We start from the raw sequence: 21,006 nt of genomic DNA, 5'->3' as shown, positions 1-21,006 counted from the left end.
CGTGTGTCACTGGCACCCGGCTAATTCCTGGTTTCTCTAAGGCCAAAATGTTCACATCCAGGAATACTTCTTCTCAGAACCTGTCTGCTAGGAGTTCTGTATGCTCTGCTAGGTAGGTGGGATTCTCTCTCACGAGAGAGGGGAAGTTTTTGGTAATCATTTTATTAGACAGGTTTTCAGTGCCTTTAGTTGTGAATTCTTCTCTCTCATCTATCATAATTGTGCGTAGACTTGATCTCTAGGCTAAATCTGTCAATTCTTTGATGTCCCTGTGATATGTTCTGAGTGTTTTTTTCATGTCTTTGTTCTATTGCCTATATTTTCAAGTGTGCTCTGCAATACATTTTTTTTTTTTTTTTTGGCCAGTCCTGGGCCTTGGACTCAGGGCCTGAGCACTGTCCCTGGCTTCTTCCCGCTCAAGGCTAGCACTCTGCCACTTGAGCCACAGCGCCGTTTCTGGCCGTTTTCTGTATATGTGGTGCTGGGGAATCGAACCTAGGGCCTCGTGTATCCGAGGCAGGCACTCTTGCCACTAGGCTATATCCCCAGCCCCTGCAATACATTTTTATTTACTCATTTTTAATAAAGTTGATTACGTTTCTTTTTGAACAGTCTCCCTCATTTTCTCCAGTGTTCCCCCCCCCCCCCCGATCCTCTTCTTCCCTCAAGTTGCAAAGCTCAACGTGGTGTCCAGTGAGCATCACTGATGTTAGTTCACCCTTTGTCACTCTGTTTCTGGGCTTCCCTTCCCCTCCCAAATCAGATAAACTGACGTAGAAGACAGAAATCAACAACCTCGATGAAAGGAGGAAAAACAGGAAAAAAAAAAAAAAGTAACTGGAAACAGAATAAAAACTTCTTGCTTCCATTTCTTGAAGTTCATTTTGATAAGCATCATTTTCTGTGGTCCTGTGCACATAGCTATTCTCAGGTCTGTTTAAACCTCACGTACAAATGAGAGTGCAGTGACGGATGGAGGGAAGGCTGCCTTGCCCTCTCCACACAGGTGCTGCCCCTCCAGCGAGTGTGTCAGGCCAGGGGCTCCGGCAGCGCTTCACTACTTTCAGAAATGGAGTTCTTCTCAGGAAGGTGGAGGGCTTCCCCCAGATACTGTTCTCTGTGAAGGGGTGATGTCTTCTCTGGGGTGCTCAGGGCTCTGGTTGGTACTTCGGACCATCCGCCATGTGATGAGTTGTCTCTGTGTCTGAGGGTGGCAGGTTTGGCAGGCGTGGCCGTGGGCTTCTGCTCCCGCTTTCTCCCGGGTGGGCTCCTATCCTTTCCCGCTGAAGGCACGTGCGAAGGCCAGCGCTCAGCAGCCGCCAGCAGGGGCTGAATTCTTCTTGTATATCATCTCCTTCCTTGGTGTATATCTCTGTTGGATTATGCCTCACCTGGTGTGACTCTCCAGACATGCCGTCCTGGGACCCTAAGACTCTGCTTCTTCGGAGAGAGCTTAGGTTCTTCCCTTTTCTCTTTCCACCATCTTCCTGGAGTCCTAGTTTTTCCTTTTTCTATAGACTGTAGCTTTATCATTTCCTGGAAAAAAGCAGTTGTCACCCCATTACCACTAAGTTGTATCCTTTCAATGCAAGATAAGTAAACATTAAACAATGTTTTTGAATATATAACAGTTTAGGAAAAAGTAAAAGTAGGCTGCAGATTGAACTCAGAAAAGGCCAGGGAATGAGTGGATGGGAAACAGATGATATAAAAAACTGAGGGCTGAGTCATGACTGACAGAATCTACATACACCACTCTGTCCCTGCCATGCTGGCATTGCATAATTCTGTCATGTCTTTATATTCTTTCTTTCTCTCTCTTTTTGTTAGTTATATCGACCACATGGGGCCAGAGAATGAATGACACTCAGATTTCAGAGTTTATACTCCGAGGATTTTCAGAAGACCCCAGAGTGCAGCTCATCCTCTTCGGGCTCTTCCTGTCCATGTACCTGGTCGCTGTGCTGGGAAATCTGCTCATCATCCTGGCTGTCAGCTCTGACCCCCACCTGCACACCCCCATGTACTTCTTCCTCTCTGTCCTCTCCTTGGATGATGTCTGCTTCACCTCTACCACCGTCCCCAAGATGCTGTTCAACATCCAGACCCACAGCCGGGCCATCAGCTATGTGGGCTGCATAGTCCAGATGTATTTTTTCTTGATTTTTGCAGGGTTGGACAATTTCCTGTTGGCGGTGATGGCCTATGACCGCTTCGTGGCCATCTGTCACCCCCTGCACTACACGGTCATCATGAATCCCCGGTTCTGTGTGTTGCTGGTGCTGGGGTCTTTGATGGTGAATGTTCTGTATTCCACCATGCAAAGTGTAATGGTGCTGCAGCTGTCCTTCTGTGTCCCCTGTGAAATCCCCCACTTCTTCTGTGAACTCAACCAGGTGGTCCACAGCGCCTGCTCTGACACCTTTCTCGATGACATGTCCATATATTTGGCAGCTTTCTTGCTGGGTGGCACTACTTTTATTGGCATTCTGTATTCTTACTCCAAGATCGTGTCCTCCATCCGGGCCATGTCCTCAGCTCGGGGCAAGTACAAGGCCTTTTCCACCTGTGCGTCTCACCTCTCTGTGGTCTCCTTGTTTTATGGGACAGTCCTGGGTGTGTACCTCAGCTCTGCGGTGACCCGAAACTCACACTCCATTGCCAGAGCCTCGGTGATGTACACGGTGGTCACCCCCATGCTGAACCCCTTCATCTACAGCCTGAGGAACAAAGACCTCAAGAGGGCGCTGGGACAGCTTCTTGAGAAAGAGCAAAGGAAAGTGCCAGTTCTCCTGAGGTGAAGTGAATGTCCATGACTACAGGAGTCACTTCATGAGGTCGTGCCTGAGAGAATGATGATACTTTATTTTCTGTCATTGCTGAGGATTCTTTGTCTCTGAATTTATCTTCTGTCTACAATTCAAATAAAACACCCAACTTCTGCTTCCTGCTATCCATGGCAGCTACTCAGATCCATTCCATCCATCTTTCCAGTGATTTTCCATCATTCCAATAAAGCGTATTTGGAGTTCCCCATTTATCCCATACATATATTTCCTCCTGGTCCTGGGTCTTGAACTCAGGAACTGGGCACTGTTCCTCAGCTTTTTCACTCAGGCTAACATTCTACCACTTGAGTCACAGTTCTACTTCTGTCTTTTTCATAGTGATTTGGAAATAGTAGTCATATGGACTTTCCTGCCGTGGTGGTCTTTGAACCATGATTCTCAGCTTTCAGTCACCTGAGTAGACTACTTACAGTGAGAGCCACTGGTTCCTGGCCAGAAACAAAATGTTTAGGAGTTTTTGTTTATCACAAATAACACCTATCACACTAGATAATAATATATATCTTTTATAAGTTTTGTTGTATATCAGATTGCATACACTAAGAATTTCAATTATGATGCTATTGTGCACATACCTATCATGGGCTCTTGCCCTCCTCCCTTTTGTGATCCCTTGCTGTGTTTCTTCTCTTTTGTAATTCCTCACCCATGTTCCTTTGTTCTGTTTCTATTCCACCCTACTTATTATCTTTAAACAGTTGTATGATGGAATTTTGTTCAACATGTCAGGTTATCTCATGGATTTTCACAAACTTGTTTTTGTTGTTTTTATTCTCGCTCGCCCTCCCCTACCAACTTCCACAAAGGAGAGAAAGACATCTGAGCAGACACATCCTCATGGTCCTGTTTCAAATCTGAAGTCTTTTCTCTAGTATAACAAACAATCATCAGAGTGAAGGGCATCCTAAGGCATGGGAGATTTTTCTTTTTGTCAGAATTTATTCTGACATGGGTTAAAACCAAGAATATATAAAGAGTGCAATAAAAAATAAGGACCAATTTTTTCATTCCTTTCACTAAAAAAAATACACCAGGCACCAGTGGTTCATGTCTGTAATCCTAGCTACTTAGAAGACAGAGATCTGACACTCACAATTCAAAGACAGCCTGGGCAGAAAAGTTCATAAGACTCTCCAAAAAATCATCAAAAAGGCAGAAATAGAGCCATGGCTCAAGTGGTAGAGTGTTGTCCTTGAACATAAAAGCCCAATGACACTGCCATGGTCCTCAGTTCAAGCCTCAGCACCAACACACATACAAAATAAAAGCCATTAGCCATACTACTGTGGTGTGTGGTGATGTGTTGGGGTCCAGCCTTGGCCTTGAGGGGGAAGGGCATTGAGAGCGCGCCCGAGACGCTGCCCTTCCCCCAGCCCTGGGGAATGCGGAAGCAGGCCACAATTCTCTGGGTCCAGAACCAGAAGAACTGGCTTTGCAACCAGCCCCCAACTTTCTCGCCAGCCCATGTGCCCCCCATTCTCGTGGGCTTTTCACCCCTGGGGTGTCGCTATCCAAGTGACGTTAGCTCATGAGGGGGTCCTATGGCAAGCCCAGCCTATCCTCAGCGCTCTGGCTGATCACCTTTTCTCTCCCACCTCTCACCTTTTCACCTCCCACCATATCAGCCTTTGCCCCTCCCTAATAAATCAGATTCGCTCTCAAAGCATCTCCCAGATCCATTCACGCCTGGCTTTCTTCACGGGTAAGGAAGGGGTAAAGCGATCTCCTATGGCCCCGTGCACCTGAGGTCTTTCCTGAGCCCCCCACTCCATCCTGGCCTTACCTGCGGGTCGGGTGACCAGGGGAGAGGGTGAGAAAGGGAGCTGTTAGAAGCATAGCAGAGCCTGAATCCCCGGGCCAGGGGAGGTGACCCTAGCCTGGCAGTGATGCGTATTGTAAATGGGACATTGGTTACATTTTTATATCAGAAGAGATCAGAGACCATGTTTGTACGTGTGTGTGTGTGTGCCACTCCTTGATAGGTCACCATTTAAAGCTACCTCTCCTGATAATGTTGATTGCAGCATTGCATAACTGCATACTACCTTATATGCTTGTATTAGTCAATTTTCTCATATACGTGGCCCCCATCGGAAAGACCCATCTTAAATGATGACATTGAGTAACCTAAGTTAACCTAAGAAAGACAAATATCTGTTTTGTTCTCTCTTTTGAAGAATCTTGACTTAAAAACAGTCATAATGACTATTATTAGGTGACTTGAATGCTAAGGGGCAGATTTTCAGGGGTGGCAGCAGTGGTAGTAGGGAGAAGATATTTGTTTGTAATAAGGAAACCTGCTAAGATCTGTATGATTCAAAGAGGAGATATGGAGGGAAAATAAGTAGGAGGCATGGTGAATGTGACTAAAGTACATACATGCATGGTAACCCCCTATGGAAAATTATTTTTGCTAATAAAAAGAGCATGGTGTAGGATATGTACAGTTATGAGTTCATCAAAAAGAAAAAGCAGCTAGTTGCCTGTGATTCATGCCTGAAGTTCTAGATACTCAGGAGGTTGAGGGTTGAGGATTGAGGTAGAAAGGCAACCTGGGTAGGAAAATCTGGGAGGCTCCTATCTCTAGCTAAACACCAGAAAACTGGAAGTGGACCTGTGGCTTACAGCACTAGTCAGAGCACTTAGGCCTTGAGTTCAAGCCCCACGAGTGACCAAAAGGAAAAAGGAAGACCTAAATAATTGCACATCATCACATACTTGTAACACATTCGGGGCCCTTCTGTTCTATTGATTAGAATTCTTAGCATGCGTCTCACAGTGGCCAAATCAAACCATTGGTCGGACTGTGTTTTCATTTGGAGAGCTGGAGGGCCCTCTGGGGGCCTCTGGGGGCCTTCATGAACCTGACCTCCCTCATGTCCATGCTAGAACTCGCTTGTGTTGTCTGGACTGTGGTCTTGTGGTCTTGGTGGTTGTTGGATAGAGCTTGTTTTCAGCACTTGGAACTGTCCAATGGGCATCTCCCCTGGAGTAGGTCACTTCTGCAAGCCAGCAGGATGGATGCTTGTAAACTTCAGTCCTTTCTTAGACAACACTGCTATACCTCCTATTCCTATCCATCTGACCCTTCCTTAATCATTGCCTTCTACACCCTTTCCCTACATTTGCAAACACTATTCTCATCCAACCATGAACCTCAGGAAATCCAACCAAGTATTTTGCATGTGTTGGTAGTGGGTCTTAAACTCAGGGCATGGGTGCTGTCTCTTAAGCTTTGTTAGTCAAGGCTGGTGTTCGACCACTTTGGGTACAGCTCCACCTGCAGATCTTTGGTGGGAGGTAAAAGTCTTATGGATTTTCTGCCCATGTTGGCTTTGAAGCATCATCTGCACATCTCAGCCTCCTGTGTAACTGGGATTACAGGTGTGAACCACCAGCTCAATGGTGTCTCAAGCCATCAGTCCTATCAAATTATGTATTATGTATTAAAAAATCAATCAAAACATCCATGTTTCAGGCATGTGGTCCTTGCCCTTACTGATTTCCATTCTGTCTCCTCCTCCTCCTCTAAAATGTATATATTGACTTTTTTACTCACAAAAGACCCAATGGGGAAGCTTATTTAGAATTCTGAACTCCATGTGTGTGACTATAAATTGAGGGTCACTACTGCACAGATCACCAAGAATGGACTTTTATTTTTTTAAAAAAATCCAAAGCATGGGGGTGGGAGAGGTGTTTCCGGAAGTTAGGGTGCCATCTAGTGAATGAGAACAAGTGACAGTGAGTTTGGTTCCCAGACTTGGACCAAAAACCACCAAGCTCAACCAAACCATGGCATCCGTATAATGATGTATAAAGACAGATCTACAGAATGTATATGTTTTTGTATTGTCAAAGATGAAAACAAATCCATGAATAGCTGGGCAGCTGTTACTCATGCCTAAAATCCTCAGAGATCTGAGGATCATGTTTCCAAAGAAGTCAAGTAAGTCCCTGACACTCTTATCTTCAATTAACCAGAACAAAGCCAGAGTGCAGATGTGGCTCAAGTGGCAGAGCACCAACCTTGAGTGAATAAGCTCAAGGACAATGCCCAGAACCTGATTTCAAGACTTAGTACCAGCACAAACACAAAAGAAAATGGCATGACAACTGTTACCTTGTGTTTCAAACGTGATTTTTGGATTATTTTGAAAAAGTAGTATGAAACCAAAGATATAGTAATGATTTTGTCACAGAATCACACCTCACTCCCTGCTTGAGTAGAAAACAATATGAAATTTCTGGAGATCACAGAGGCTATATCCTCAATATTTATAAAATGTTTTGGGGGCCAGGCACCAGTGGCTCACACTTGTAATCCTAGTTCCTCAGATAGCTGAGATCTGAGGATTGCAGTTCAAAGCCAGCCCAGGCAGAAAATAGACTTTTTTCTCCAATTAACCTTTCAAAAACTGGAAGTGGTGCTGTGGCTCAAAGTGGTGGAGCACTATCCTTGAGCAGAAGACCTCCAGTACAGTCCCCAGGCCCTGAGTTCAAGCCCCACGACCTACAAAATAAAGAAAGATTTTGTGGAGAACTGATCAGATCTAACTAACCAACAATGGTTCACCTGTCTTAGACTTTGGAGAAAACTTTAATTGAGGATTGAGATGAGGTGTTGGGAATTGATACCTCTGATAGGCAAAAAGTGCTCATGGGAAACTTCTAACAAACACCAATTCACCTGAAAATCATCCTAGTGTCTTGGGAATAGAATCTCAGGAAGAAAAACAAATTGCTTTGTGTGCAAAGCAAAGTCCCATAGGGAAATGCTGCGTTCCAGACCAGCTTAACAAGAGAGAAATGTATCTAATGAGCACATTCACTGAGTTATAAACCCCCCCCCCCCGGCCCCAGTCCCTTGGACTGAGCAGAACACAGCTGTGTCCTCTGAAGTCCTCATTGGCCTTGGGGACTGATGTGTGGCCATTTCTTGCTGTTCTGTTCCTTGGTATCACTTTTTAAAGGAAGTTTCCATCCTTGACAACCCAGGGAGGAATTAGCATTTCCAGGCTGAGATTTTTTATCCCAATCAACTCACCAGGGTGAGTCTATGAGTGTGTTGAGGAGTTTCTGGGAGAGGGAAGTCGGGACCATTTCCCTAAGGTTGCACAATATGTAATGCGTCCTTTGCAGAGCTGAGAGGCAACTGTGGCTGTTCACTTTGCATGTGTGATTAATACATTGATGTGTCTGTCACCATGTTTGAAAGGGTAGTGGAGGCTGAACTCAGCAAGGCAGGCCAAGTTTGATAGGAAAGAGATGGTAATGGGATCCCCTGTTAGAAGCAAATTGAGAGGCTTACAGTAATTTTCTTTTAATTCGTGGTTTCAAGGACCTTACCTGTTAATTAGAAGGAAAGGTTAATATGGGGTATTTCTTGTAAAGAGTGAAATAGTGAGGTGATTTCTGACACAGATGACTGTATTGATTTGTGTATTGTCCATTTTCTCCATGGATCATCCTTTCCAGTTTATTATCAGAAAATTTCCAGTTGTTTCTTTGTGATTGAAATTACCCATGAATGAAAAATTTCATATAGCAAAATACTTTTCTTACTGTGTCTTGCCTTAGTCAAGATTATTAATTATTATTATTATTAATTAGTTTGCCTATCCTGGGGCTTCAACTCAGGGCCTGGGCACTGTCCCTGACCTTCTTTTACTCAAGGCCAGCGTTCTACCAGTTGAGCTTCAGAGCCACTTCCTGCTTTATCTGTGCACTGAGGAATCGAACCCAGGGCTTCATGCATGCTATGCAAGCCACTAAGCCACATTCTCAGCCCAAGATTATTATTTTTGTCCATATTTTTATTGTGGCATTTCCTTAATACTTCTTTAAAATGTGCCAATTACTTCCAGAATGAGGTCTTCAATTTTCTACATAGTTGTTCAAAGAGGTGTCAACTCAACATGTCATTTTGTGAGGATAATGCATCTTGGTCCACTTCCATCTTTCTCTCTCCCACCCATCCATTCTATTTCCCTAGTTCTGTTTTTACATATATACATCAAATATTATGACTGCATTCTCCCCACCCCCACATCCTCTCTTCATTCATTTCTCTACCCTCATCTCTCCATACACCCCAGGTTCTAATTTCCTAGTATTCATTTTGTTAGGCTGTAAGTTGTTCAAAGGATTTAAAACATTGGAGTTTTAAATTTGTGTATGCCATACTTTAGGTAACGTGTCTGTGTATATATGTACAGAACCCTGGATGTTCTTCCAAAATATGTGCATTGATTCCCAATGTTATTTTCCTTGGAATGGAGAATCATTTATCTCAGGTCTATTTAACTCTGTCCATCTTTATCAGAACACAAACTTTAAGTTGGGAGCGATGGGCAAGAACGATGGAACAGGAGACATTGATCAAGATTCATTGTACTGCCAGGAACTGGTGGCTTACTTCCATCATCCTAGCTATTCAGGAGGCTGAGATCTGAGGATCATGTTAGAAGCCAGCTGGGCAGAAAGTCTGTGAGACTCTCATCTCCAATGAACCACCCAAAGCTGGAAGCGGAGCAATGGCTCACATGGTGGAGTGCCAACACTGAGCAAAACACTCAGGGACATGGCCCAGGACCTGAGTTCAAGACCCATGACCTGCACCCCTCCAAAAAAAATTGTACTCAAACATCATTATGTTGAGCCAAAATCCCTTTGGACAAAAACTTATGGATAGCAAAAATGAAATTAAACACAAACTTACCCCATGTTACATGCCTCTATGTACTGAGAATAGGGTCTAAAAATAGAATCTATATTTAGTCATGTAATATTATTGGTTAAATATGAGTTATATGACAATGTCAGTATTAAATACTGAATCTGTATCTAGTGTTTATATTAGACAATCATTCTTTTTTTTTTTTTTTTGCCAGTTCTGGAGCTTGAACAGTGCTCAGGTCCTGAGCACTGTCCTTGCTTCTTTTTGCTCAAGGCTAGCAGCACTCGGCCAACTTGAGCCACAGGTCCACTTCCAGCCCTTTCTATATATGTGGTGCTGAGGAATCAAACCTAGGGCTTCATGTACACGAGGCAAGCACTCTACCACTAGGCCATGTTCCCAGCCCCTAGAAAATCATTCTTGACTGTTCTTTTGTGTCTAGGTCATTGCCAGTGGCATGAGTTATCCATCGATGTAGCATTATATTCATTATTGGGGCAGGAGGCCTTCTGGCAGGACAGAGTGGCAGACGGAAATAGCAAAGTGATGCCTTGGCTTCATGAGGGAGTCGTGTAGTTATTCAAGATGGGAACCCAACAAGATCTGCTGAGTGTCTCCTCATGTCTTAACGTCTCATAGGTAATAAGCTTGTTTTTTTCTTCACTCCTCTCTGTCTCTTGCTCTGTCTTCTGTTCTCGCCCTTGGGGTTTTGAATGAAGACCCTTCCTTTGGCCTTTGCCACTGGCTATGACTCCTTCCAGGTACAAACGTCTGTAGATAACATTGTAGCCCTCTCTTCCCTGGTCTTTCCAGGACACCTAGTGCAAGGTAACTTGCCCTGTGTACATTTGTCTCCAGTGTATCCTTCTCATTGCACATGTCACCCTCTGATAAGACTATGTGAGTACCCATTTACCTTGACTGTGTGATCACCCATTTACCTTGTTCATTGCTTTTCTTTTACTTGCACTTTTACAACTGTGGGAGAATTAATTTCTCTGACCAAAAGGAAGACTTAGCCTTGGCACAGCCACTTCAATGCCGGTCAGCATACTAACAGGCTCCTGGGAACATATTCCCAGTTAGAAGTTTCTTTGTGTCTGTGGGCCAAAGGATGCCACCTTTTGTCAGGAGAATCTCCCCTTCCCCCATACAAAGTCTCCCTGAGGAGACTGGTTTGCACAGCTGCCTTTAGTGATAGTTACTCATTATAGATAGGATAGCTTCTTCTTAGCAAATCGCAAATTTCCTTCTCAATAATCTGGATTGTTTCTTCCCATAGTAAACAGAGAAGTCTCCTCTAGGTGCATAGAGCCCTGGTCAAGGTCCGGAGCAAATAGTAGCTAGGTAGTAAATAGTTTAGCCCTAAATAAGTAAACTTTCTTCGAAGCAGTAAAATTTTGTAGTAGATAAACTTCTATGTTAGTGTCCTTCCTCCCAGAAATGGCATTCCTCAAATTCTTGTAGTTATAATGGATAATATGCTGTGTTAACCTTTGCCCTGAAAATTGTGAGTTGATTTCTAATGATATATAAACCCTGGCCCTCCTGAAATAAAGTATGCATTGGTTCACTCGCCTTGCATCCCCCATGTCCTGACTACGGTTGCCGTTCCCGGGTCCAACATACACCCTTGACTCAATTCTTTCCCCCCTCCTTTTTTTTCCTTCCTTCAGGTACATCTAAACACATGGGACCAGAGAATGACACGCATCTTTCAGGCTTTCTACTTTTGGGGATTTCAGAGGACCCCAGGTTGCAGCCTGTTCTCTTCGGGCTGTTTCTATCCATGTATCTGATCACTGTGCTCGGGAATCTGCTCATCATCCTGGCCGTCACCTCTGACCCCCACCTCCACACCCCCATGTACTTCTTCCTCGCTAACCTGTCCTTCGTGGACGTCTGCTTCACCTCCACCACTGTCCCCAAGATGCTGCTCAACATCCAGACCCACAGCCAAGCCATCACGTATGAAGAATGTATCACCCAGACACACTTTTTTGTCCTCTTTTCAGGGCTGGACATCTTTCTGCTGACGGTGATGGCCTATGACCGCTTCGTGGCCATCTGCCATCCCCTGCATTACTCCGTCATCATGAACCCCTGGCTCTGTGGCTGGCTGGTGCTGGGGTCGTGGCTCATCAACATCACAGATTCTCTTTTACAAAGCTTGATGGTGTTGAGGCTGTCCTTTTGCTCACACTTGGAAATCACGCACTTCTTCTGTGAACTGAACCAGGTGGTCCACCTTGCCTGTTCTGACACCTTCCTCAATGACGTGGTGATCTATTTTGGTGTCATGTTGCTAGTGTGCTTTCCCCTGGCCGGCATCCTTTATTCATATTCCAAGATAGTTTCTTCTATTCGTGCAATCTCATCTGCCGAGGGGAAGTACAAAGCGTTCTCCACCTGTGCATCTCACCTCTCCGTGGTCTCTTTATTTTACTGCACGGTCCTGGGTGTGTATCTTAGTTCTGCGGTGACTCAAAATTCGCACTCCATTGCCATAGCCTCGGTGATGTACAGCGTGGTCACCCCCATGCTGAACCCCTTCATCTACAGCCTGAGGAACAAAGACATCAAGAGTGCACTGAAAAGACTTTATATCTGAAAAATATCTTTTGTGCAGAGACTGAAGGAGTGATGATTGTAGGCACTGTGGAATTTCTTTTGTTTGTTTTTGATTTGATAGTGGAAGTTGTCCCATACTATTTTATTTCTACAGTTTCTCTTTTTCCAATTTCAGCTTCTCTATACAATTCAAATACAACACTTTCTCAATTAAATTTTATCCTGTGTATGGGTTCTACTCCTGTCCATATTACTATATTCCAATCTTCCTAAAGGTTTGCCATTTTTAAATCATAAATGCCTGGGATTTCTTCTTCATCTTGTAAACTTGATGTTAAGAATAATTTCATTTCAAATGAGATGGATGATGCAAAACAATTTTATTAATGAGATTCATCAAAATTTCCAATTTATGTCTAAAACTTAGTTTGGAAACTAAAGCCTCATGTAGTCTTCCTTTTTTGTTGTTGGTGGTGGATGTTGAACTCAGGGCTTGGGCGTCATCTCTGAGTTTTTACGCTCAAGTCTAGCACTCTATCACTTTGAGGCACAGCACCAGCTTCTCATTTTCTGGTGGTTCACTGGTGGTAAGCATCTCGCAGACTTTCCTGTCTGGGCTGGCTTTGAACCACGATCCTCAGATCTCAGCCTCATGATTGGTTGAGATGACAGGTATGGGCCTCTGGTGCCAAGCTTTTCATTTCCTCTTGAACTCAAAATTCTTTTCCACTTTCCCTAGCTTAACCATGCGACTCCATTACATATTATTTACTTAGAATGGCCTTAGCAAGATTTCGTCAATAAAACCAGGCAGAGTAAACCCATGGTATTTTTAAGTACATGCACCCAAGGCCATCACTGGAAAAACCCAACAAAATCTCAGGATGCAAAGTTTCAACATCAGCAAGTCTAATGGAACTGAATTATGGATCGAGCACCCAGTGGTTTCTGTTTTGTTTTTTAAACACACTGGTCAAAACCATGTACAATAAGCCCACACCTAACACAGATACAGTGTGCCTGAAAATGAGCTGTGTCTTTACATCATTCTGGACAAGGAGGTGAAATGCTGCTTTCTGTGGTGAAGTTTGCTTTTCAGATTGATGTGGGAAGGTTGGATAATGAATTCGGCATAATTGGGACAATGGCAATGTTGGCATCTTTAGGAAGGCTGCAGCAGAGAGCCTGAGGGACGCAGAGAGGTAGAGATGGAAATTTGGAAATCTAGACATGAGACTTTACACAACTAAACATCTTCACCCCCTCGTGGCTGCACAAACATAATGATCTTACACTTTCTGTGATCTACCTGAAGTACTGAAGCTCCCAGATCTGATCCAGTCATCAATAACACTGGGGTGTATTCTATGACCCTTATCCTAGGGTATTTTCCTCTTCCTGTGATTCTCTTCTTTTATTCACAGTTGTTTGTCCTTGTTCTAAGACTTTCATCAGCCAGGAGAAAGGACCAGAATCGCGCTTTCTATCTGTGGATTTTACCTGGTTTTATGGCACTCAATGTATGAGTCAACTTCCATTACTGTAACAAAATGGCAGATGTTTATTTAGGTTCACAGTATTGGAAGTTATTTCGTTGGCCTTGTGTCTGTGGTTAGACAGCATGTCACAAATACCAGGGAGCACATGATGGAGAAAAGCTGCTCAGTCCACGTATGCCCAGAAGTACAAACCTGCTAAGGGTATGACCCAGGATGTGAAGCACATGCTAAGTTCATGACCAAGGAAGTGAAAAGGTACCAAGTTCATGGCCCAGGAAATGAAAAAGCCATAGAGAGATAATGCTTTCCTAATATCCTATTTGAATTCATTCCCAAATGACCCCAAACCTTTCCGATAGACCCCTCCCCCCAAAAGGGTCATCTGCCTCCCAACAGTGTCCATCTGGGGTCAAAGCACTTGAGCCTGTGTGAACATTTAGGACCCAACTAGTAGCAGTGAACTTGGGGTTTTTAGTTTTGCAGCCACGCTGTTCTTTACGACTATTGCTGATCTTGGTGATGTGCGCTACAGTACTCAGTGAATCCTTTCATTTACATTCTTAGGATCAGGGACATGAGAAGGCCCTGAAGGATGCTAGGAATGCTGGTGTCTCCCAGGGAGGAGGGAGAGGCCCAGTTCCTACAGATTGCACGGCGCCAGGGAGTAAGGATGGAGAAGCCTGGCTTATGTCATCCAATACTTTCAGTTTTTCTGCTTTTACATATTGTAACCCCAGATTGTCTCCTGGGTCTACCCCTCAGATATTCTGTCTTAGAGTCCCTGAAGTTATGTATTTCATCAACCCTTTGTTATTCTAACCAATTGTGTTCACTTTGGATGAATCCAACGTGGTATATGTTATGACTTGTTTAAATTGTTTACTGAATGAAATTTTGCACACTTAAGGCATACCGTCAAAGGAGAGTCTGTGTGCATTCCTTCTGTTGATGTTGCCGTGGAAATGTATTTATGGAGGTGATCTCCGAAAGAATGGGAATGACATGCAACCCCAAACTCTGTATTTGCTTTCCTTTCCTTTCAGTGCCTCTGATTTACTGTGTGTTTCAATTCATCGACAGTGTGGCTTCCTGGAAATTCTGAACTGTATCTTATCCATGTTGTAATCACAATATCTTTATATAGACAAACACTTATATGATAGATTTCTATTATATGTATGTGAAACAATATATATCTTTATATATAAAGATATTTTTATAATATGCTAAACCTTGTATATTTTATGTATTCTTTATTCTATAAATGTTTATATGCTAATCATCCTTACAACCTATGTGAAGATGTGACTATAATGAACATATAGAAATGAAGGCTTGAACTATGACAATATAAAGGGGTAAAAAGAAGAGAAAAATCCAGGTGCTGGTGGCTTATGCCTGTAATCTTAGCTACTCAGGAGGCTGAGATAGAAGCATCATGGTTCAAAGCAAAAGAAGGTCAGAGACAGTGCCCAGGCCCTGAGTTCAAGCCCTAGACCTGCACAAAAAAGGGAAAAGCTAATCACAATGTTCTGATTCCTTTAGGCAGGTGTTGATATATCACATTGAAATATAGAACTATTACATGTTAATAAAAAATGAAATAAATTAAGCAAAATATACTCTGTGTGTGTGCATGTGTGCACGTATGTGTGCGTGTGTGTGTGTGTGTGTGTGTGTGTGCCAGTACTTGGACCTGAACTCAGGACCTGGGTGCTGTTCCATTAGCTTTTCTGCTCAAGGCTAGCCCTCTACCACTTGAGCCATAACTCCATTCCTGGTGGCCAATTGGTGGTAAGAGTCTCATGGACTTTTCTGCCTGGGCTGGCTTCAAATCACAATCCTTATTTCCCAGCCTCTTGAGTAGCTAGGATTACAGGTGTGAAGCACTGGTACCTGGCCATAATCTGGATTTGAAAGAGATTCCTCTGTGACATACATCGACATTGACGTAGGAGCGCAAGGTCTACAGGAGTGTTCTTCAAATTCCTCACTGGGACTATTTGTATTCCATGGTATTTGTGCAAGAGTTGTGCTTGGTGAGCCTTGCTGTGCATCTTAGAAGGTTGACTAGCATCAATTCCGAAATAAACACGGAGGACACATGTATTTTGTGTGTGTGTGTGTGTGTGTGTGCATGTGTTGGTTCTAGGGCTAGAACTCAGGGCCTGGATGCTGTCCCTGAATGCTGTCTGTCCAAGGCAGGTGCTTTACCATTTGAGCCACAGCACTACTTATGGCTTTTTTGGTGGTTCATTGGAGATAAAAGTGTCACAGACTTTTCTGCCCTAGCTGGCTTTGAACCATGATCCTCAGATCTCAGCCTCCTGAGTCGCTAAGATGACGGGTCTGAGCGATTGCAGCCTAGCAAGAGAGCCACACAGGTCTTCGTCAATATGATTTCTTTTCTTTCAGCTTTGTACCAAGTAGTGGGTGGCTTGATTTGACTTATGGTAGGTCTCTCTTTGGTTCTTTGGAAGGGGCCCCATGCTGTTCTCTGTGATGAATCTGTACATTTACACCCTACCAGCATTTTCTTTGCTCTTCCTCCTTCTTGGTATGTTTGTTGTTGTTGTTTTTTTTTTTTTTTTGGCCAGTCCTGGGGCTTGGACTCAGAGCCTGAGCACTGTCCCTGGCTTCTTTTTGTTCACGGCTAGCACTCTGCCACTTGAGCCACAGCACCACTTCTGGCCATTTTCTGTATATGTGGTGCTGGGGAATCGAACCCAGGGCCTCATGTATATGAGGCAGGCACTTTTTGCCACTAGGCCATATCCCCAGCCCTTCTTGGTATGTTTTGTTTGCTACATGCTGTGGATCAAAGGCCAGGCCACATGGAGAACAGGATGTGCATTCTTCTGACCGATCGCAGCAGCCCACCAGCACCTTTTCCATTCGGCTTGCCATCTGTCACTCTCACTGAGTGGGGGGATGCTATCCCATTGTGTGTTTGAGTGTGATCATTAGTGAGGTGGAAAATATTTTTTATTATATCTGCTGGCCATTTCTATGTGTTCTTATTGGAAAAAGCTATTATGACCATTCTTAATCCTTTTGTTACTTTATTAGTATACATTAACTGTACAATATGTAGGTTTCATTTTTCCATTCTAAGTGTAAAAAGTATATACTTATAGGGCTGGGAATGTGGTTTACTGGTAGAGTGCTTGCCTAGCATGCATGAAGCTCTGGGTTCGATTCCTTAGCACCACATACACAGAAAAAGCCGGAAGTGCTGTTGTGGCTCAAGTGGTAGAGTGCTAGCCTTGAGCAAAAATAAGCAGGGAGAGTGCTCAGGCACTGAATTCAAGCTCCAGGAATAGCAAGAAAAAGGTATATACTTATATACAAGCATATAAGGTGGGCTAAACATCTCTCCCTTGCTACCCAACACTCAAATATTCCTACACCTCCATCCTCTCAATGTTTTCCTTCCTGTTTTCCAATGACCCTCTTAAAGTCTGTATTGGAAAGAAAATAGATGATACTCACCTTTCTTAGTGGTGTTTACCCACTGTATTCTAGTCAGAATATATTATTGTTGTTGTGGCTTTTATGTTCCTTAGGAATTTTGGAATTCATTTTAGTAAGATTAAAATTCATAAATAAAGCTGGGCATGAGTGGATCACACCTGTAATCCTAGCTACTCAGATGGCTGAGATCTGAGTGTGGTGGTTCAAAGTCAGCCTGGGCAGAAAAGTCCGTGAGACTCTTTTCTCCAATAAACGACCCCAAAGAGACTGGAGGTGGAGCTGTGGCTTAAGTGGCAGAGCACTAGTAAAAAGAAGCCCAAAGACAGTGGCCAGGCCCTGAGTTAAAGCTCCAGCACCAAAAAGAAAATTGTAAACGATTTCTCTAGATCTGCAGGTTGTTGGCTTACTCTGTTGATAGAAGATCAGCAATTTCCACTTGTCTGTTTTGACTTTTGCTTTCATGCTTTTGGTGTTTATCCAAAATATTTCTACCCATACTAGTTTCCTAATATTTTTATTTTGTTTTATTTTACTTTGTGAGCAGTTAGAACGTTTGTGACCTTGCATTTCAGAATTTTGATTCATCTTGAGTCTGATTTTTGTCTTTCATGGGATTGCAGTGGTTCACATCTTTGATCAAATCAAAAGATATCAAATTTTCTCACCACACTTGGTTGAAGATACTGACCTTCCAATGCCATTTCTAAATTCTTCTATGCAAAAATTAATTTTCTATCCATGTGGATTGATTTCTGGCCTCTTCATTCCTTTCATTGGCCCATGTGGCTCATTTCTTTTCCAATAACATTTTTTGAGTGCTGGTCCTGGGCTTTGAACACAGGGCTTGGGTGCTGTTCCTAAGCACCCCCCCCCCTCCAAGGTTGATGTTCTACCACTTGAGCCATAGCTTCACTTCTGGATTTTTGATGGTTAATTGGAGATAGGGGTGTCACAGACTTTGCTACTCAGGCTGTATTAAAAAAAACAATCCTCAGATTTTAACTTTTTTGAGTAGCAACCAGATTTTAACTTTGAGTAGCAACCAGCTCCAGCTCCATTTATTTTGGGTGCTGGTTCTAGGGCTTGAATTCAGGGCCTTTTGGTGATTAATTGGAGATACAAGTCACACGGAGTTTCCTGATTGGGCTGGCATTAAACTGTGATCCTCAAATCTCAGCCTACTGAGTAGCTAGGATTACAGGTGTGAGCCGCCAATAACTGGCAGAAGTACCATATATTTTGTTTTACTCTGTAGAATATTTTGAAATTTTATCAACCGCAAACACTCTATTTTTGAATACAGTTGCCTCCGCAAGAGTACAGATTATGAAAACTTTTAGTAAAAGAAGAAATGTGTTTAGTGTTATGCCACCTGAGAAGATATAGCACCTAAAGGACTGTGCTCTTGGGAAACAGAAATTTACAAATACTTCTGAACCATAGATGGAAGAGTTTGAGACAATGGAAAATAATGGAATGGATGTGACTATCACAGAGAAAGAAGGAAAAAATAACATGGGCTTTGTGTTTGGATTATGTGTTGATGCTAAGCCCAGAAAAACAGAAACCCTATGAGTAAAAGAAAAGGAACAAATTCTGATTCCAGGAATCTATCACAGAATCTGAGGTCTCACCCCGAGGATCTGAGTCTGGCAATCATGGTGGTTTCTTTAGTTTCAGTGAAGTTGGTCCTTTAGAGATTTCATATCAAAAAGTCTTTTCAGCGCCTTCTTGAGGTCTTGGTTCCTCAGGCTGTAGATGAAGGGGTTCAGCATGGGGGTGACCACCGTGTACATCACCGAGGCTGTGGCTGTCGAGTATGGGTTTTGGGTCACTGCAGAGCTGAGGTACACACCCAGGAGTGTGCCATAAAACAAGGAGACCACGGAGAGGTGAGATGCACAGGTGGAAAAGGCCTTGTACTTGCCCTGGGCCGATGAGATTTTACAGATGGTGGCCACAATCTTAGAGTAAGAACAAAGGATGCCAGAGAGGGGACAGCAAACCAGTAGGAAAGTGGCAAAGTACATCAGCACATCATTAAGGAAGGTGTCGGAACAGGCACTGTGGACCACCTGGTTCAGCTCACAGAAAAAGTGGGGAATCTCTATGTGAGTACAGAAGGAAAGTCGAAGCACCATGAGGCTCTGCAACATAGAATACAGGACATTTATGACCCAGAAGATGAGAACCAGCCACACACAGAGCCGGGGGCTCATGATGACTGTGTAGTGCAGAGGGTGACAGATAGCCACGAAGCGGTCATAGGCCATCACTGTCAGCAGAAAAATGTCCAAGTCTATAAAGAAAATGAAAAAATACATCTGGGCAATGCAGTCTGCATAGCTGATGGCCCGGCTGTGGGTCTGAATGTTTACCAGCATCTTGGGGACGGTGGTGGAGGTGAAGCAGATGTCCACGAAGGACAGGTTAGTGAGGAAGAAGTACATGGGTGTGTGCAGACGGGGGTCAGAGACAGTGGCCAGGATGATGAGCAGATTCCCGAGCACAGTGATCAGGTATATGGACAGGAAGAGCCCGTAGAGGAGGGGCTGCAATCTTGGATCTTCTGAAATTCCTAGTAGTACAAACTCTGAAATGTGTGTGTAATTCTCTGATCCCATGAAGTTGCGGTGACTGAGACAGAGAAAAAGTAATGGCACCATTATGCAACAGAGGCATGAAGAAAACAAGTATGCATGTTCTATAGTCTGTCTATAGACTATTATTGTCCTTGGGTTTTGCTAGGACCTCTTCTTTGCCAACTCTGATTTGCCATTCCTGTCCCACTCAGCCTATCTCAAAGAGGTCATGTAGTCAAGAAAGTTTTGACAGTAATACTTGCATGCACTTGAAGACTATAATTCAGTTGTGGGTATGCTGCAGTGTACTGTTGAGAAAATGAGTGGTGAAATCCTCAAATCTAATGAGGGAGATGTAATGTCAGCAAACACAATCAAATACCATCATTACAGAAGTGATCGTGCAGGAAATGATTGCAACAAAATGCTATTGTGGAAAACAGAAGATAGAAAGAAGGAAGTCCACTGGGGAATTATTCTCTATTGTCTGCTCAGCCAAGGCCCCAGGGGAAGACGCTTCATTCAGATGTTCAAGGTTCACTATGACTAGAGAATGAGCCAGAGTCTGAAAATAGCGAGCAAAGTGATCTCATTGTTGCTTACAATCTAGACACTCAGAGCTTTTCAGAAACTTTTCTTTATTAGCCTGTATTAATGGTTTAAGGGAGAGATTTTAAGAAATTGATATCACATGGTTTTTTTGGGGGGGGCATCTTGACAAGTCCACTGATATATTCAGTGCTTTTGCTCACAATCCCCTCCCCTTGGACATTCCTCCTTCCTCCCCCTCCCCAAAGGCATCTCATCAAGTAGCCTCGTTCTATCTTTATACACAAATATGAACTATTCTTACTATAATCACTCTTTCTTTCCATTTGTCTTTCCACTTCCCCGTAATGCTAACACTCAAGACACATTTCAATTTCCTCATATTTTTATTTTATTTTATTTTACCAATCTTGGGCTAGAACTCAGCTTAGGCAGTGTCACTGAGCCTCTTGTGCTCAATGCTAGTGCCTTACCACTTGAGCCACAGTGCCACTTCTGGCTATTTCTGAGTAGGTTACTGGAGATAAGAGTCTCATGGACTTTTCTGCCTGGACTGGCTTTGAACTGTGATCCTCAGATTTCAGCCTCCTAAGTAGCTAGAGTGACAGGCGTGAGCCACCAGTGCTCTGCTTTCATATTCTTTTTTGATAACATGACTTGTCAGTTATTCAAAGAGGTTTCACCATGATGCCTTACACATGCCAAATTATACTTTAGTCAGATTGATTATCTATCTATCTATCTATCTATCTATCTATCTATCTATCTATCTATCTGTCTATCTTCTGTCAACATGTATTCAT

At 43.4% G+C, this 21,006-nt stretch overlaps 3 protein-coding genes across 3 annotated transcripts; 2 read left to right on the top strand and 1 right to left on the bottom strand.

The window, feature by feature from the left end:
- The first annotated feature begins 1,856 nt into the window (after positions 1-1,856).
- Positions 1,857-2,972, top strand: LOC125348798 (olfactory receptor 7A5-like). Its single transcript, XM_048342339.1, has one exon. The coding sequence runs from the start codon at positions 1,857-1,859 to the stop codon at positions 2,799-2,801; it is 945 nt and encodes a 314-aa protein (XP_048198296.1). The 3' UTR covers positions 2,802-2,972.
- An 8,246-nt stretch (positions 2,973-11,218) lies between these two features.
- Positions 11,219-12,139, top strand: LOC125348797 (olfactory receptor 7A10-like). The gene has a single exon (XM_048342337.1). It carries the CDS (start codon positions 11,219-11,221, stop codon positions 12,137-12,139), a length of 921 nt encoding a protein of 306 aa, XP_048198294.1.
- Positions 12,140-18,748: 6,609 nt separating this feature from the next.
- Positions 18,749-19,696, bottom strand: LOC125348796 (olfactory receptor 7A10-like). Its single transcript, XM_048342336.1, has one exon. It carries the CDS (start codon positions 19,694-19,696, stop codon positions 18,749-18,751), a length of 948 nt encoding a protein of 315 aa, XP_048198293.1.
- Between the last annotated feature and the right edge of the window lie 1,310 nt (positions 19,697-21,006).

Source organism: Perognathus longimembris, chromosome 3 (assembly GCF_023159225.1).
Source record: "Perognathus longimembris pacificus isolate PPM17 chromosome 3, ASM2315922v1, whole genome shotgun sequence".
NCBI lineage: Eukaryota > Metazoa > Chordata > Mammalia > Rodentia > Heteromyidae > Perognathus > Perognathus longimembris.
This window is presented reverse-complemented; position numbering and strand designations above follow the sequence as displayed.

Bases quoted from the DNA above. Each gene is read 5' to 3' on its own strand.
- LOC125348797 (XM_048342337.1), top strand. From the start codon at position 11,219: ATGGGACCAGAGAATGACACGCATCTTTCAGGCTTTCTACTTTTGGGG.
- LOC125348798 (XM_048342339.1), top strand. From the start codon at position 1,857: ATGAATGACACTCAGATTTCAGAGTTTATACTCCGAGGATTTTCAGAA.
- LOC125348796 (XM_048342336.1), bottom strand. From the start codon at position 19,696: ATGGGATCAGAGAATTACACACACATTTCAGAGTTTGTACTACTAGGA.